This window comes from Apostichopus japonicus, chromosome 21 (genome assembly GCF_037975245.1).
Source record: "Apostichopus japonicus isolate 1M-3 chromosome 21, ASM3797524v1, whole genome shotgun sequence".
Taxonomy (NCBI): domain Eukaryota; kingdom Metazoa; phylum Echinodermata; class Holothuroidea; order Aspidochirotida; family Stichopodidae; genus Apostichopus; species Apostichopus japonicus.
Window position 1 is genome coordinate 8,291,781 of NC_092581.1, and position 19,741 is coordinate 8,311,521.

The 19,741-nt window shown below is 37.9% G+C and overlaps 1 protein-coding gene across 1 annotated transcript in view; it reads left to right on the top strand.

Moving 5' to 3' along the window:
• The window catches only part of LOC139963157 (uncharacterized), a 120,047-nt gene that overhangs the window by 91,591 nt on the left and 8,715 nt on the right, over positions 1 to 19,741 (top strand). The window contains exons 5-12 of the mRNA XM_071963702.1: positions 325 to 414; positions 2,686 to 2,806; positions 9,972 to 10,045; positions 11,910 to 12,121; positions 13,178 to 13,284; positions 16,825 to 16,966; positions 17,388 to 17,500; positions 17,844 to 19,708. Coding sequence (XP_071819803.1) covers positions 325 to 414; positions 2,686 to 2,806; positions 9,972 to 10,045; positions 11,910 to 12,121; positions 13,178 to 13,284; positions 16,825 to 16,966; positions 17,388 to 17,500; positions 17,844 to 19,708 — 2,724 coding nt within the window. The remainder of the gene's footprint in view (positions 1 to 324; positions 415 to 2,685; positions 2,807 to 9,971; positions 10,046 to 11,909; positions 12,122 to 13,177; positions 13,285 to 16,824; positions 16,967 to 17,387; positions 17,501 to 17,843; positions 19,709 to 19,741) is intronic.

Consider the following 19,741-nt stretch of genomic DNA (forward strand, 5'->3'; position numbering starts at 1 on the left):
CCTTAAACATCTTCTTAGTGTAATTCTGTGTCCACACTGAGGTACAGTCACATCTCTCAGATATCTTATTCTAACCTAAGTTTCTGAGAATAAATGTTCTTATTTGGAACCCTCGAGAAAAAAGACTTGTAAAAACTTTGAACAATTAAAGTCATTCTTAAACTTTCCCGGGGTAGATACAGATTTTATGATTCCTTGTCAGCATATATACTTTTCCAAACGTTCTCTCACGCAAGTACTCGTTAAACAAGTTAATCTGGATTTGTCAAAGCAATCTAATTTATCTATTAAGACAATGTTTTCCCCTCCCTCGTCTTTCCTCAGGCTTTGAACGGTTTCATCATCGTCGTCGAGCCAGACGGGGAAATCTTCTACACCTCACCGAGTATTTCTGACTTCCTTGGGTTCCAGAATGTGAGTTAAAGCAAACGAGACATTCCCATCATGGATTGTCTCTTCCCCCACGAACATATTAACAAAGACCTTTAACGTTAATTCCATACTCAGGGTACCGATGCCAACAGAGTATATAATCAAATATCATCGGATAGCATCTGCAGGTTGGCTTTTATCAAAAGATGTATGCAAGTTGTAAACTCATTGTTCGTTAGCACATGAACTAATTGGGGCATGAAATTTTACCATTTTGATTTGGATGAATGGTTATTTGAGAACATGAAGGAACTGAAAAACCACTTGGCTTTTTGATTAACATGTCTGGCATCTAGTAGTGTCTCTACCAGTGAAGCTACGGCGGTGGAAATGCTAAGTGTTTGTCTTAAAGAGGGACCAAGGAAGCAATTATCAGCACAAAGAGTGAACTGTAGTGCATAAACTTTGATGTTCTGGTAAATTCTACATGATACATTCATAGTAGACCGTGTACCCTACGTCCTGTTCAAAGTACACTAATTCCAACAAACCGACACAGCAAAGTGCATGCCTTTAGTAATGGTTGTTATTACACACCGTATGCATGACTCAGTGTTTGCTGTATTTACAAGTGCTCAGCCAACATGTATGGAAACATTGATATCTTTCAAGTTAGAACTGAAAAATTAAAATGAAGCATGGATGTTGAAAACTTCATATCACAACGACCGCTAGTTGATTAGTTTGGGAATGTCGATTCTACTATGCTCCTGTTGTATATATGTCCACATGAATTATCATAAATCCCTGTGATATTCATAGATTCTGAATGAAGCAACCTCCAGGCCAGCTAGAATCCGGATTTTTTTTTATTGAAACACGCTCATTGGTTTGGAAAATTATGACCTTACTGCACTTGGAAATGGCCTTCACTCTACTTATCTTGTGGTACAGCGTATCTGTTGTCATAGTCTGCAAATGTAGTGTTTATTATCTTTATTAATATGGGATGTATGATCTTCACTTTTGTTTTCAAGGGCAGGGTATGCAGTCGAGCGGGTCACTGAACACTGATTCTGACGGGAAAAGTCATGTAGCCTTGAATCTGCAAGAATCATCAACTTATTATTAGAGATAGTTCTCCATATCATAGTTTCTTGGTTGGATGTAAATGTACAATATTATGTGTTGGTTGAAGATTCAAACTCGCAGTATTCTGGTTATCGAACTTTACTAATTTTTTGCAGCATTTTGATCTCTGTCTTTTTATTGAGTTCTCCTCACAGTGTTACTCTAACTATTGAAACATTTACAAGTAACCAGGGTTTTTCCCTGCCCAATGCAGAATTATCAACACAGTGCATTTGGCTTTGAAAATTCATTAGAAATCATGTTGAACTCCGAAATTGTTAATATCCAAGCCAAAGTCGACAAATTGTCTGTCTAAAGTTTGAATTGGAAACTAAATGACCCGATGTTGATGCAGTGTTTCACCATTTTGTATAGCATATTCAAATTGTGTTCAGTACATGTGATGATTTGCTGACGGTGACATTTTTTTATTTTGTATCCCTTTTATTTTTTACATACATGCTTTATACTGAAATTACTGATCATTAAAAATTGTGTGCAGGGTGTTTGTGTTGAAACATTATACAGAGCGTAGAAGTTTGAGAACACACACGTGTCAAAATATATTACTTTAAAGAGTTCTCAAAAGCGCAGTGAACAAGTTTCATTGATTCTCTTTTGCAAAGTAGAAAATTTGACATTTAAAGCAAAAAGTGAAACATTAAATATTTATGCTTTTGGGATTGATTTTGGTACACAGCTTTACATTTAAAAATAAAATTTTGCATGTTAGACAAAAACCAAAAAACAAAAAAAGTGGTAAGACACTGACATAGTCGTTTTTAGTTCATCTCAGCTTATAAAGCTAGACAACATTCCGATGTTTGCAGACACTAAGAAGTTAATGGCTACTTTACATTCACATATTTGCAGGTAGCACTTTGCAAAAGATGTTTCCCAATATAAGGTGGGAAAAAAATTGGAATTTGTTTCAATTTTGCCCATTTTACTTTATAATGAAATCTTGTGTTTTACTTTTGACTAGATTCTGTCTGTGAGAGAGGAGTGATAGTTAAATAGTCCGTGTAGCTGGAAAGTTTCATAGCAAACTATCAGAGCATACCATGTGAAGTATGTTAAGAACTTATTGAACACATTCACTACTTTCTTCTTCTATTCCTTTCTGTTTTACACTAATGAGTAGAATGTTCAATTCCTATTTATTTTTTAAATTTATTTTAGGTTGATGTGATGCACCAGAACGTTTTTGAATTAATTCACAAAGATGACCGAGTGGACTTCCAAGACCAGCTGATTTTGAAGCCACTTTCACCTGAAGACCCTGAAAAAGCCCAGCTTGCTGGTAGGTTACACTTCAGAGAGGATGATTTTCATGCTGATAGATGTGATGATGATGGGCAGATGTTTATTGTCAAGTTTTTACCTTTATTAACAGTCATAATAGTTATTATCATTGTATATCGTTGTGTTGGCATAGGTCTAAGTTGTCAGGAATAGTAATGTTACAACTTTCACAGCATTTTTCTGTAGATGGGGGAAGGGTTGAGGAGAGGTGAGATCAGTAGAGATAAAATCTACAAAACCTTGGAACCACAATAAGTGAGTGATCATATGTTTGTGTTCCCCCACCCCCACCATCAAGAGCAATGTGTTAATGGTGGCAGGTTCAGGCCATACAAAATGGGGGGGGGGGGGGAAGTGGGTCTACATCCCTTTGGCTAGCCCAGTTAGGGGAACCAGGGAAAACATTGGATAAAGAATAACAGATATTTCAGTCTCATAATATGGAATAATAAAGACTTAAAAAAGTGGGTCTTGGTGACAGAACTGTCCCCTTGGCTGTTGTTACTGTTGATGAGATTTGAGGATGACAGTTATTTGAGCTGAGAAAAAGGGCAAAGTGTCAAAATGCAATAAATGTATTAAACTCAAACAGTTATGTGGTATGAAAGACATGATTGGTGATAGTAAAAGATCATATGATGTCAAGATTAGGAAACTGAGTTACATCAAAAGCATGTGTGAATGACATCGGTCGTGTTTAGGTCTCCATACAGACTTTTCCAAGCCACATATTGATATTAATATTTCGATGCGAAACAATCATGGTCGGCTCTGATGACCTTGCAGTTCTTGTCTCTACTTACCCAGTATCAAGGAAGCACTCAGTACTGGCCTTCTGGTTTATGAAGACGGCATTTTTTACCAAATTATTGGTCTTGTTCCTGTGAGCAGAAGGATGTTTGGCAATCTGAAATTTCCCCCAAAACTTTAACTTTCTTATTAACATCTCACATTTGGTTGAGTTAAGAAGTTACCTTACTAGAGTTTAAGTTGATCAAAAGTTAATGCACCTTTCCTGCACCGATTGTAAATATTTCGAACTTCTGTTAAATATGGCATGAACAATTATTTGCTTGATTGGTTTTAATTAAGATTGTAAACTTGATTCTATTCTTTCCTTCTTTCTTTTTTTCATTTTCATTTTCATTTTCATGGAGAATTTTGTAAAGAAGTCTGCCAGTAGATGTGATTTCAGTTTTAGTGGAGACAGGATTTAAACCATTCTCCTGTCAGCTGAAAAGTGTTGTAATAGTGAATATGTTAATTAATATGATAATTTTGACTCTATCATCCCTGTAGTGTGTAAAGTCTGATGAATGCTGTGACACAGCAGAATTCTGTACTTTGTAACCCTAAGCTGATGTTTCCTGTTGTGTGTACGATTGATGTGAAATAATGATCAGTATAAGCTGGTGCAATAAGGTACAGCCGATGATATTTCCCAGTGTTTGTCAACTGTTAGAAACTATAAACGTTGTAGTATAAAGGTAAAGCCCATGATATTTCCCAGTGTTTGTAAGCTGTTTGAAACTATAAACGTTGTAGTATAAAGGTAAAGCCCATGATATTTCCCAGTGTTTGTCAACTGTTAGAAAACTATAAATGTTGTAGTGAAAGGTAAAGACCATGATATTTCCTAGTATTTGTCAACTGTTAGAAACTATAAATGTTGTGGTGAAAGGTATTGCCCATGATATTTCCCAGTGTTTGTCAACTGTTAAAAACTATAAACGTAGTTAAAAGGTAAAGCCCATGATATTTTCCAGTGTTTGTCAACTGCTAGAAACTATAAACGTTGTAGTGAAAGGTAAAGCCCATGATATTTCCCAGTGTTTGTCAACTGTTAGAAACTATAAAGGTTGTAGTGACATGTCTGTAGGGTGGGAGATAGCTGTTCCATAGGATATAGACTACTTATTTCAAGTGGTTCATGACAAAACTTAGAGATTTAGGTATCATGTCTGTGGACAGGATGCATTCATGTTTCTTGATGTAAATAAGACACATAGTTTCAATGACAGTAGTCTGGTGATAAATTTAGTGGAACATGCTTCTGTGAAATCTTTGAAAGTCTCAAACGTCATGTTCCATTAGGGAGCAGTGAAACCATGTCACACTCTCACCTTCAGCATCTGGGTATGCAATTGAACAAGTTATCAGACAACCGAAATAAACTTCACACCAAAGGCAATTATCAACTAAAATCCCTTGAAATTTCATTTCAAGTACCAGAAGTATGTCAGTTCTCCTTCAAGGTTTTTACTTCCTTCCTTTCCTGTTTTCTTGTTGTTTGAAATGATTTTTGTTTCTTTACCTTTTTTGATCAAGATGCAAGTGGCTGGTGAGAGTTGTTGGAATTTTGAAGCCTTACCTTGTTAAATGAAGAAGTGTCTCCTTAAGTGCTGAAGATTAGATGGTATTTAGTTCTTAAAAGAAGACAACCCTATCAGCTCATGTTAGATATCTGCTTTTACAGGTGTTAAAAAACTGGCATATTCTTGTGTGTGAAATTTGTGATGATGCTATAAAAATGTAGGGTGAAGGTTGAGATTAGTCTAGAACATTACATCTGGTAGATCTAGTAGTGTTGTACACAGACTTACTGGTATGTTGTCAATAGCTCTGTGCAAAGAATTAGGGAAGGTCCTGTTCTGTTGTGTGTCTACAAATATAATAATAAACATATCATGTATTAGAATGGCTTAGATATAGAATAGTCTGGATACAAGAGTATTGTGAGAAGGTCAAGGAGAGGAAAGCATTATTAGTAAGAAATTATTATAAAAGAAGAAAGGGGGAAAAAGGAATGAAAAAGCCAAGTAAACAAATTATTTTAATTTCTGAAGATTGATAATATCTAGTTGGTTACTACAAGATCATTTCATGGTTCATCTGTTTTGCTGTTTGAGTTCTGTTATTTGGAATAAGCCCCTGTTAAATGATGATTGGTTGGTCCAGGTATTGTTTAAATATAGGTTTAATGTTTAATTTCTGACATATTGCATCAAATAGCTAAACTAGAAAAATAAGAAGATGAAGAAGAAAAAGGAAAAGGAAAAAAAAATACACACACACATACTGTACACAAACCAGATTATTCACGCAACATACTGTAGTCTGATATATATTCAGTCAGTCAAACAGGCTTGATCTGACAAACTTACATACCTCACAACATGTGACTCTTCTGGAACAAATTTACAGATCACAGTCACAACTTTTTCTATCAGCCAGGCAGTATCAGGATTTGAATAAATGAAAACTCACAAATTGCAAGTTTTGAATCCTGTAGAAGAACCACAAAGTTGGCTATGCTAATGTATCACACAACAAGGCTTTAACCAGCCTCTAAATGGAGATGTAGGTCTATGACAGATCAAGACATCACATCTGTGTCTTCCTCAATGAAACTACACAGATCAAACAGCCAGTCTGGTTTCATCAAGTTGTGATGAGCAGAAACAAGATAAAATGTTCACATACGTAAATATACTTCTAAGATGAACCCAGACAGTAATTGGCACATTTTAATGAGAGATTCCAGCAGTCTTTAGGTTTTGATCAAGATATATTACATGTAATCCATGAGACAACCCACAGAGATGACTAATGCAGTCTGCATTGCTCTATTAGTCAACCCAGATAGACTGGATGACTTCATCAACCATTCATCTCCATTGTCATGGAAATATTGCTGGTCGATTAAAGTACTTAATAACAAAGGTGTGGTTTACTCTTACTGCTGGTGGAGATGTTTATTAAATTAAGTAATGCTTGTAGTACAATATTAGTTGACAACTGTACTGTTCATATGTCACTTCTGGACTTACATATCTTCACACAAGCACTGCACTTGTAAACGTTTGTCTTTTTCAAATCCAGTTCCAACTAGATTTATCTTTCTCTATCTTTGTCTCTCTTAGAGCCTTTCTATACCAAAGATAAATAATGTTTTGTGGAACATTGTCATAAACAGTTCAAATACTAAAATGTTCCAGAAAATAACTTTTGAAATCAAATGTCAACAGTGTGCCTTAACTAGACCTATATTACTTTCTCATGGAATTAAAGGTGATGCCTTATTTGCGTTCGTGGTAACTTCTGAAAGTTGTTACATGAAGTATATAGGCTAATTATCACCTGATTGGACCCACTTTGACCAGTATAAGTATACCATACAAAGTGTCCCACAAATATTATCCAAAGAGCAATATCATAATTAATCTGTATAATGATATGCTGTGCTGAAACCAGTAACAGAACTGACTTGTTTTGAAAGCAACAACTAGAATCAGTACCTTCTAAAGTACCGTACTCAATTTATTATGGAATTAAATACCACATGAGTCATGTTGTTTGGGATATTAATTATTTGTGACCCACATTCTTACACAAGCTGCTTAAAGCTGCATACAAGTAAATAAATGTTGGTCTGGCAACAGTGGTTCAAGTGATCCTGAAGGTTGTCCAAGTCATATTAACGTTCCCCCTTTTGTTTTGGGGGGGGGGGCGGTGGACGTGACTTCATAGCCTGCAGTGACTCTTCTGCAATATTTGTTTGTTATTAGCTTTTCTGGTAAGTCTTAGGTTGATATTCCATGAACTCAGATTGAACTCAGGAACTACTGTCTATGTTCTGCAGTTAAAACAAGATAAGCATACCATTAGATCAGGTCAATGGAAAATTTTCATACACAAATTCTATGAAGCCACACATGCTATAGTACCTACCACCCATTCATGCCATTCTAAACTTCTCTGTTAACTGTGACGTCTAAACATTCTGTGTAAAAGTACTGGTATGATTAAGGGGAAGACATAAAATGAATTGTTGGTTATACAAACTTGATGGATTTTCTCTTCTTCTTTATAATATCAAATATCAAAGTGGTCTTTCCTGTTGGCTGATATCATATTTCCATCCATCGCTGAAATGTGGGTATATAAATTGTGTGAAAGTAATATCTGTACAGACAATCAGTGTCACTGCCATACAAAGGCAAGCATGGACTGCTAGTATAGTGTATGCGTAGATATGGGTGATAAGAAAACCAAAGAAGATGTGATTATGTGGAATAGGAGAAACATTTACCTTTCAAGGTAAAAGGAAGTTGTAAGTTATGACACCTTCCTGTAAATTCTTTTGGTTAGGTGAGATTAAATTATAGAACCATTTATCATATGAGAGAAAAATTTTCATAAAAGACTTGAGAGTTGATATTAAGATCCAGATGCCCTGAAGATGTTAATTAAATCATTTCTAGTTTGCTGATGTAATAAAGTATCAACATTTGGACTTGCCTTTAAGCCAATTCTCTCTTTGCAGAGCATTCGAGAAGATGTTAAAAATAACGCTTTGCTGATAAAGCATGTGTTGCAATGGTGTTGAAAACTTGCAAGGAAATGTCAGACACCCCAAAGACAAAACTGCCAACCATTTTGAATAAAAAACAACTGTAAAATGTTGTATGCAGCATATCCTGCTGTTTTTGGTCTTGTTTGACAATTCATAAAACCTTCAAAATAAAAGGTTTAAAATAGGAAAGGACAAACAACTTCTTACAAAAGTTTGAGAGGAAGAAACGGAGGTTTATTGAATCAGGAGGGACTTGATGCATTGTATAAAATATTAAATATCATAAACTCCACCCGATATACCTTATAGTGAATTGAAGGGTTACATACCCCTTTAAAAGAGTCTTCTGTCTAATACAGACAGGTACCTCCTTCTAGTTGGAAACATGGCAAGGCAAGTTGTCTTACCTTTTGAGAGCGTTATTACTCTCTGAAGATTAAAAAGTTGTGTGCAATGAGTAATTTAGGAATGAAATCTTGATATTTTATTCAGAAATTGGTGTTTTGTCACAAAGAAATCTGAATATAATTGCCCTTCATCTACTCATGTAAGAAATAGATTCACAAGAATAATGTAGTACCGGGGTGGGGGGGGGGCAGGAGAGTGACACTGATGAGATGTAAGTCTGGTTTGAAGCTATGCTACCACCTACAATAAATAATCAATACTAGAATCAGCAGACCAGTTGTCCCAATCCAGAAGGATTTTGACATTTTAATAGAAACTCATTTGTTAGACAAACAAGTGAACGGGAAGAGATCAAGGATTGGTTATCATCAATGGACGAGTGAGTGGGAAGATGCAAATCAGTGAGCCCGGCAAATAGATGCTTGAGTGACACTTCAGAGGTTGTGTATTGGGGGGGGGGGGGGAGGGGGAGGAAGCAAACTAAACTTAATTCAACTCATTGATTTGATAATGCTTTGTATTATGTTGTGTTTTAGGCTATTTGCTACTAAAATCCCATAGCAATGTGGATAGCTTTCCTTCCGGTGTAATAATCATCAGTAACTTTGGTAAATTTGTTTGAAAGAATGCACAAAGCTGTTATAATGCTGATCAAGACAATAGATATGTGTTGGGGGAAGACAAACAAACATCAGGGCCCTTTAACAATTTAACTCATCTACTCACTCCAAAATGTGAAAATGCTAATCTCAATAACAAATTCTTAGGGTTTCTATGTATCTTGAATTTTAGCTTTGGTAAAGTGTAAGAAGTCTTGTTTGGTGAAGGTCACAGAACTATTAAACGAGCTCAACAGAGGCCAAAATCTTACAAAGATGACTTGTTTTTGAAGGATAGTTTTGAGAAGCTCATAGAGAATAAAATGGCTTCTCTGCAGTGTGTACAAAGAAATTGTTTAGGGAGCTGGGCAGTGGTCACTGTAAAGTTCACAGAGGTAATAGGTGAAAACTAATAGAAAAACCTTGATCTTAATAACCCAAATGTGAATAGAGTTGGCTTGTTGGTGGTATGTTGATCTACTATGATGTGAAATGCTGTAGTCACCATGTAGTGGAGGTCAAGGGTCAACTGATGTAAGCAAGTGGTCAATATCTTTAAAGTGTAATTTCAGTATATCAAGAGGAATGCTGTCAAGATAGCACACTGGATATGTAATATTTCATTCATTTCTCTCTCTTCAATGTAGTACAGCTTGTTTGCCTAAGTCTCTTATATTCAATAGAGGAATTGCACATACTACTTGAATACCCGTGGTTTATTTTGCTTAACATCCCCATAAGCCATCAAAGAATCAGCACTTTCAGGTTAACTATTATGATCCATCTTTCCTTTGTTACAGATGTGGAATCTTCCTTGGAGCGGAATTTCTTTTGTCGGTTCAGATGTCTATTGGATGAATCTTCTGGGTTTCTGGTGAGGGTCATTGTACTTTTTCATATGAAAGTCCAAGTACAACACCACAATAATTTGTTTTGTTGTCCAACGAATTGTTGGACAAGCAGTTTTCTTCCCCACAATTGTAGTTGTGCAAACAATGGTTTCCACTATTCCATGTGGTATGTGCAGCAGCTTAATGTTTAACTTGCCAGCAAGCCAGCAATTGGGAAACTGCCCTAGTGTTGCAATTAAAGTAAGCCAACTTAGCCAAGCCAGTAATTGAGAGACTGCCCTGGGTGCTGCGCCAAAAGCAAACAAAGCCGGAGACTGCCCTGGTGCAATAGACTGCCCTGGTGCAATAAGTTTCAGTTTACATCTTCTTGATGATAATGTCACTTTTGAAGTTAATATTTTGAATGCACCGTTTCAGGCTTGGGAGTCCTCCCAAGGCTCAGAGGACCAAGGATGTTCCCCCCTCTGAACCCCCTTGGCATTACGCCACTGGGTATGTGTAATGCAGAGCAACTGGCTGACTGACATGAACACAGTTTTGTGTGCAGCTGTGCAGTGTCCTCCATATACTCTGAGGACTGTGTGGATGTGCCGTGTCCTCAATTACTCTATGAGGTCTGTGTGTATGCTGTCTTTGACACACATACAGAGTGATGTTTGACACACATGCAGAGTGATGTTTGACACACATACAGAGTGATGTTTGACACACATATAGAGTGATGTTTGACACACATATAGAGTGATGTTTGACACACATACAGAGTGATGTTTGAGACACATACAGAGTGATGTTTGACACACATACAGAGTGATGTTTGACACACATACAGAGTGATGTTTGACACACATATAGAGTGATGTTTGGCACACATGCAGAGTGATGTTTGACACACATATAGAGTGATGTTTGACACACATATAGAGTGATGTTTGACACACATGCAGAGTGATGTTTGACACACATACAGAGTGATGTTTGACGTCACTATATCTTGTATTCATTATGTTCAATTATAGACACCATTCGCTCCTTGCAAGTCAACTCGGCAGTTTAAACTATTCAAATTTTATTTGAAAGAACCAGAAAAATTTCTTGGCATTTGAATCAGTAATTGCTTGGGCTTGCATAAAGTTGACACTAATTTGTAACCAGATCTTTGTTGACAAATTTGTCAGGTTGGAATCGTGAATATTGCCTCAAGTATCTACCTTTGAGTTGACAAAAGCTGTAAGAGTGTCATAAACATTCCAATCAACACCATCATAATATGGGGGAATTGCTGCAAACTATGTACCAAAAAAAAAATGCAAATTGATTTGTAATGCCTCGAGTGACTGCTGATGAAGAGCGCAAACATAATCATCGGCCTTAAAACCAGATGTTTTACTATGCTAAGCTGCCACATATATGCATGTGGTAGACTTGGAATGGTTAGTATTATTTTACACTTCATGCTGGGTGGATATTAAATTTATACTTTAGCTCATTTTGGCATTTTTGGTACAATTTGGAAGTCCATTTCAGTTGTTTAAAAACTGGATTTCTCCTGGATGAAAAACGGATCTTACTTTGGCCGGTCAGTGGTGGAAGCACAACCTCCCTGATGTTTGGTTTCATAGTTTCTAATGCTACCACCTTTATATCCACTTGACCATAGCACTGGTCAAACTCTCAATTTTGGCACAGCTGGCTTGCCATGGCATTATATTCACAAAGTAGCTTTGTGTGGCATTCAAGCCAACTATTATAGAAGGAAACAGTTTGGGATTGGAGGTTCAGTTTCAACAAGCCTTATATAAATTTTATACATGCTCTCCATTTCCACTTCAGAGAGCTTCATTTTGGTAGATTCTAATATACGATTCTCTCGTGATCTCTCCTTAGAATCTGCACTTCACTGGGAAATTACGCCCCATGTTTGGCCAAAGAAATCGAGGTGAAGATGGCATCCCAGCAGACGTCGATCCACCCAAACTTGGGCTGTTTGCCTTAGCGTGCCCCATGCAGCAGCCATCCATTATGGAGATCTACGTCAGAAATATGATCTTCAGGACTAAACACAGACTTGACTTCAAGCCACAGTCTTTAGATTCAAAGTTAGTCTTTTATGTCCTTAACCTATTTTCCTATCCTTTTCCTTCCATGACTAGCACAGCAATACAGACTGGTAATTGGTGAAAGAGCCAATCCCTTCAAGCCTGTATGTCTACAGTATTGTGGTGCAAGAGCCAATCCCTTTAAGCCTGTATGTCTAGAGTGTTGTGGTGCAAGAGCCAATCCCTTTAAGCCTGTATGTCTACAGTATTGTGGTGCAAGAGCCAATCCCTTTAAGCCTGTATGTCTACAGTATTGTGGTGCAAGAGCCAATCCCTTTAAGCCTGTATGCCTACAGTATTGTGGTGCAAGAGCCAATCCCTTTAAACATGTAAATCTATAATGTTGGGTTGCAAGAGCCAATCCATTTAGACCTGTATATCTACAGTATTGTGGTGCAAGAGCCAATCCCTTTAAACATGTAAATCTATAATGTTGGGTTGCAAGAGCCAATCCATTTAGACCTGTATATCTACAGTATTGTGGTGCAAGAGCCAATCCCTTTAAACATGTAAATCTATAATGTTGGGTTGCAAGATCCAATCCCTTCAATCCTGTATATCTACAGTATTGTGGTGCAAGAGCCAATCCCTTTACGCCTGTATGTCTACAGTAATGTGGTGCAAGAGCCAATCCCTTTAGGCCTGTATGTCTACAGTATTGTGGTGCAAGAGCCAATCCCTTTCAGCCTGTATATCTACAGTATTGTGGTGCAAGAGCCAATCCCTTTAAGCCTGTATGTCTAGAATGTTGTGGTGCAAGATCCAATCCCTTCAAGCCTGTATGTTTACAGTATTGTGGTGCAAGAGCCAATCCCTTTAAGCATGTATGTCTAGAGTGTTGTGGTGCAAGATCCAATCCTTTGAAGCCTGTATGTCTACAGTAATGTGGTGCAAGAGCCAATCCCTTTAGGCCTGTGTCTAGAGTGGTGGCCAGCCATGCGTAAAGCTGTTAATGAAGGTTATTAGCAACAGTACTGATGATGAGTTGGAAAGCTAATCAGATGAAAGTTTTCCCCTAACACCTGCTGAGAACTTCTCCATCTCTATTTCTTTCAGGGGTGTGGACATTCTTGGTTTCACGGAAGGTGAATTATCATCGATGAACGGTTATAACTACTTGCATTACGAAGACATCATTTACTGCTCTGAGATGCATTCTCAATGTGAGTCACCTTCTGTCTCATTTAAAGGAGAAATAAAATATTAGTGATTTAACATAGAAATATGTGCAGTTAAACAGAGAAGTATGGGCCATTTAACATGGATAATATGGGTGATCTTACATGGAGATATGTGCAATTGAAGAGGGAAAGATGGGCAATTTAACATTTAAGTATATGAGGGATTCAACTTAGAAATATGAGTGATGTAACATAGGAATGTTATGTTTTTGCTGTATTTTCTGTTATTCAATCTTTTGACAAGAGGTTCAGTAAACAATCAGTTACTCTAGTCCAACAAAATATCGCAATGAAATTATGGATTAATTTCAAACTGCTTCAAATTAAAACTAAATGTAGGATTATTTTTACTGTATTTGAATAAAGGGTTTATCAGGTTCTGTTATATCAGACAACAGCTAAATGTATGTAATATAGATTTCAATAGTTAACCTGAGCATTGATTCAAGTGCATGTGAATGTTATAGAGAAACACTTTGCATTCTTCATCAATTTTTGGTAGTGTCTCATATGTAGTACACAATAATTAACAGTATCGGAAAGCTGGTGGATCTGTGTCATGACTGAACTTTAAATAACCTTGGTACTTTTCAGGAAACACTAATTGGGTTTTCACTCAAGTATCTGACACCCAGGTTTGAGATGCTGTCTCTATATATCTTACCTTGGAAAAAGGCTTTTTCTTACATTCTCTGCAGGGATGTAAGTCTTCCGTATTTTTACGGAAATCCGGTTTTTTTTTTCAGGGATGTAAGTCTTCCGTATTTTTACGGAAATCCGTTTTTTTTTAATTCCAAAAAAGTTCCACAAAATTGTTCGAATATCAAAGACACAACGCGGCAAAAATGCCTGGCCCGTTGCAGCAAGCTAGCTTCAACTTTCACTCATCGATCAATCAAAATACCATTCCTGTTTCGCATCATCGCATTGCACTGTACAACATTGTGCCATGTGAATATCGTTGCGTACGTGCGAACTTCAAATCGCCATAGCTAATTTCTGTCGTTGAAAAACCTTACCTAATTCACGTTGATTGGACTGCTAATTAATATCTTCGTAACTGCTGGTGCTCGACATAACTTTCGGAATTAACGCTTGTGATATTTGTGAGCGGCGGAAATCTACGGGATACGCATATGAAAGTCGATATTTGTGATCGCATTCGAATGTGAGACTGTTTTTTATTCCGTAGTTCGCTGCGACGTATTCGTAACTTTGAGCTAGCCTAACATAACGATAGTGTGTAAGTAGTAAGAACTAAGGGTAAGATGTGTTAGCGCTAATACTTCTGAGCTAGCCTAACATATATAGTGTGTAAGTAGTCAGAGCTAGGAGTAGGATGTGTTCACCCAGGACGGCATTCACCCGGGGTCTCCGAATAGTTTTCCGGTTTTTTTTTTTGGCTGCACTTACATCCCTGTCTCTGCCATAAACTGGATACAACCCATAGGTTAAAGAAGATCAGTTTATTGCCCCTTCAAATTAAGAGTGCTAATAAAATTGATCAAAGCCATTCAGCAATGGTGGTACCTAATTTATGTGTTTTAGCATAGCAATGCATAAACAAGTTACTGCTCAAGTGAAAGGTGTATTACAGTATTCACAAAACAACAGTAGACACAAAACACCTAACCTTAAAACTGCTGCAAAATATGAATCTTTAATTTGAATTCGCTTGAGTTTAGACTAGTTTTGAGTTTTTGTGTTGCTTAATTTGCAACAAAAAAACTTCCAGGTCTGGAAAAAGGAAAAGTAAAAATGATAAAAGTCATTGAAATAGGAATTATTTTCTGAAACTGTTCCTACTTGAGTTTAACTTCCTGCTGACTATTTGCCAAAATAAAAAGTGCAGGCACCTTCAGTAGAAAAGGTCATTGAATTTCTTATTACCATTTTGTCATGTGTCAATGTTCATTTTTAAAATTAACAGCCTTTTTCAGAAACTTACAACATCTTGAAACACTTTATATTTTCAGCTCTCATTGTTTCTTTGGAAGGAGACATGTAGTAAACTATTACTGAAAGGAACAAGAAATACCCCAAATTGAAGAATCAATTTGGAAAATTATATGTCCCATTAATTAATTGTTATGTGTTACCTTTTCATCAACACTGTGATTTTGAGCGACTGAAGCAAGAGACTTTGTTTCGATGAACATGATATTTCCTTTAAATTGCTTTATTTAATTACTTTATGTGGAACCACCAGATTATAGCCAGGTCAACCATAAGTCTAGCTTGAAGATTTTTGCAATCGTGGAATAGGCTTTAAATTTTCAGTTGATGAGGAATAATAGCACCTTAGGTTCTCAGACTTAAATATATATACCTAGTGTGTAGCCTGTAGAAGATTGTATTCTGTCATTATTTCAACATAATTTATATTCAAGTTTAAGCAAATGTTTAATCAGATTATATTTCATGATAATATAATGATGATACCAACTATTGTACCAGGGTAAAGACATGATTAAGTATTAAAGACAATAGTATATCAGCCTATATTTGTTTTGTTGTGTTAAAGAGAGATGGAGGTGGGTAAGATATAGTGTCATGATCCCCAACTTTAGAAGTGTGCAGTGTATGTAAGAGGACAAATGGGTGTGAAGTCATGTATGTCATAAGCACTGTACTTTTGCATCTACCAGATTGTTCAAGAATGTTTTTGGATTTAAATCTCTATGTATATTGACTTCTTAAAGCTGAAAGTGTCAATGAAATGTGTCCAGTTGATTTAAAATCTACATATGTGAGTTAGTATTGTGCCTTTTGGTGAGGGTTCTTGGTCTATGATGCTGTATGTTGACTAGATGAAGTGTGAGACCAGTATAGTGAGAGTAGATGATCATAAAATACTTCTTGCAAATAAGACAAGAGTCAAGTAAACAATGGGCAATGTATTTAAGCCTATCATAAGAATGCAGTTCTAATCAATGTTGTTGATTAATCAAGTTCTGGTTTATTTGGGTGGCTCTTAACTTTAAAGTTTGACCTTCTAGAATGTGTGGCTTTCTTAAAATGTTGGAGGAAGGAAACTTCTCAAAATGGGTTCCATGACAAGAACTAGGAAGACTTAAACTCTAGTCATCCATAGCTGCCAGAATTAAAGTCAATTTGCCGTAGATTAGGTCAACGATTCATTTAAAAAGTGTAAATGTAAATGTAAATAAAATCTTATATAGCGCACTGCGCACGATGCATCTGTGCGCTTTGCAAACAATCAAAAATATACAATGACATTCATCAGTAAATACAAAAAACAGTAAATACATACACCATATACAGATATATACAGGAATATGAGATCGAAAAACGATTAAAAGTGGTGCAGAGAAGCGTTAAGAACCTTACATTTTATGAAGACAGAATGTCCATTGCAAAGATGGCAGTGCCTGTACTATTTGTGTCTTATTTGCTGCAGTAAATGAGATGTTTCTACTTTTTTTTGACATTAAATCTACTGTCAGCATAATAGTTAGTTGTGGGATCATTTCAAGCACAATCCTGTTTGTTATTTTTCAGTGATGAGGAAGGGAGAAACCAGGTTCATCTATTTTAGGCTGATGACCAAACGTTCCAAGTGGTTGTGGGTGCAAGCTAAAGGACGGGTCATCTACAAGAATGGCAAACCAGACGCTCTGGTCTCTACTCATCGTCCAATGTCGTGAGTTGAAAACCTTCTCTCCATCTCACATTTCAAGTTTATAGAGAGATTATCCTGCATTCATCCACCATTGAATGGATGACATAGCCAGAGAGGAACTCTGACCTCACCATTTTACAATTCATGTTAGAGAGGGGGAGTATACCAATGTGTGAATACATACAGATGTGTGTGAATATGCAAAGAGATGCAGCATTGACATAGTGAAATATATAAATGTGAGTTTCCAGGGTCTATGTTGCCTTGTTCCTTTATCTCTCTATGGCTCCAGCCCCTGCCAAGAAATTGATTTAAGAGCTTATCCAGTTCAAGACAACATTATATTACTGTTATAATAACCCTCTGATTTTATTGATTTGATTGATTTGATTGATTTCTGTATACTGAGGTCTAGGAATTGCACTTTTCTCTTCCCATCCAGTGATGAGGAGGGTGAACAGTACCTTGGCAATAGAGGGGCCCCGTTCAAGTTCCCATTTGAAGGACCCGCTGAACTTTACAACTGCAACCCTCCTTTACCACCAATACCAAAAGGTAAGTCAACAATAAATCTCTACCTTTCTTCTTTGCTGTTCTTGAAATGCTGGAAAAGAGCAAAGAAAAGTATGGCTAGAATGGGGATATGGATGGGTGACCTCTGGGTGCTCTAACAACTGAATTATCCAGCCCTTAGTTTGTGGTGATCCCTACATAGCCATGCCTTAGCTAGTCAGTGCCAGTCAGCAGAAGTTACAGTGCCTAATACATACTCTGTAACCATTATCATTTTGTAGTGCTTCTGATTCTGTTACTTGTTCAGTCAAACATGTTTTGGAGTTGTAATACTGTTTGTTGTTATGTCACAGTACAATTGAGTGCATTTATTTTTATTTTGCAGAAATCTTGCAAGGCATGGCAATGGGTGGAGGAGGACCCCCTGGAGGAGGCCCTCCCGGTGGACCGCCAATGGGTGGACCGCCAATGGGTGGACCGCCAATGGGCGGACCGCCAATGAGTGGACTGCCAATGGGTGGACCGCCAATGGGTAGACCCCCAATGGGGGTACATCTCATGAATGGGTCACCACCCATGAATGGGTCACCACCCATAGGACAGCCAATGGGTGGACCACCAAAACGTGGTCCTGCAGTCAGCCTTCCCTCTGGTGGACCAGGGATGGTACCACAACATTCACCCCAACTGAAAGTGGAATCTTCCCCACAACGGCCCAGCAGTGGTGTGGTTGAGAATGTGAGAGGGGTATCACCAACATCCACCTCAAATGTAAGAGGTCATGGCAATCTCTTCATGCCATCTTTCAACCTCACAGGAAGTGGCAGCCAGAAGTTTGTCCATAAGATGCCAGTTCCAGAACCAGCTATGGCCGAAGAGCTAATGGATAAGGATTTGGCTGAGGCTCTTCAAAATATCCATTTTGACAACACCCTTGAAAACATTTCTAACAGTGAGTGGTCCAAGGATTATGAGGTAAGAATGCGTGTTGCTGGGACTAACGGAATGGTTGCTGGAAACTCCCCTGTCCAAACACCACCACCAGTTTTGAAGTATTCACCCAACAATAGCCCTGATTGTGCTATGGAGCGCAGACGCCATCTCCCTCAAATACAGAAAGGTCAGATTCTTCCACAAAACAACAATCACAAGATAGCCTCAGACATGATGATAACTGAACAGGGTAATGACCGCTTATCTTACATGAATTCGAAGGTATCTCTCTTGAGTAATCCCAGCGATAGTGGTGTCGATAGTGATGAGGCCAAGAGTGACATTCACAGCATCGAGTCCGATCTGATTGACCTAGAGGCACAGTTGGGATCTAGGAGGGGACCCCTAGAATCCACCGATAGTGTGGAGAGTGGCTTGGATATCCCAGGGTTAGACATGACAGAATTTGATGGCGCCGAAATAGATCTGGACGATGTACTGAACATGATCGAAGAGGTGGACACGTCTACCCCGGACCTGAGTCTAAAGAGTAGCCCGAGTCTGGTGTCCAGTAATGGGTACATGCAACAAGGTGAAGTTATTCAGAGTCTGTGCTTACAGAAGGAGGCCATTCAAAGAGAGGTAAAGAGAGAGAGAAGTAGCACAGGAGGAGGAGAAATGCAGAATAGTCTTCAAGGTAGATATCAAAATGGCTTCCCACAAAGACAGGTAGCAGCGAACAAAATGCTGTATACGTCGTCGTCAAGGAGAACAGTACCCAGTCAGGCTTGTGTTAGTAACAGCCACACTGTACCATCATATGGGAACAGCTCCCAAACTGTATCTGCCATGTCCATGTCCAACCTCTATCACGCAACAACACCATCATCATCATCGTCCGCCCATCAGGGTAATGAGCTCTGTCTCCCACCGACATCAGCTGAAATGAATATTCATGAGCTCTACCAAAACCAATCTACCACAACAACTCACAACCAGCAGGGTTACTTCTCCCAGTATTCGCAACCTGCCTCTCAGCCAAGGCAGGAGCAGCTATACTTCCAAAGATCGCAACAGATGGCTGTCAGCATGAACCAACATCCGAGGGCAGAGCAGAGCCAAATGTTTTCAGCCCACCAGCAGCAGCAGCGCTTGTACACTTCTTCTTCATTGCAAGAGACTGCTGTTACCAATCCAATGGGATCTAATATCTTGCCAAGCATTGAAGAGCAGTATCAATCCACAAACGGTTATCAGCAAGCTGTATATTCTAACTGTGTCACTGGTCTACAACCTCATCAGTTTCCAACTTTTCAGGTAAAGAATAGTTTTTCTTTTTGCTGATAAGCA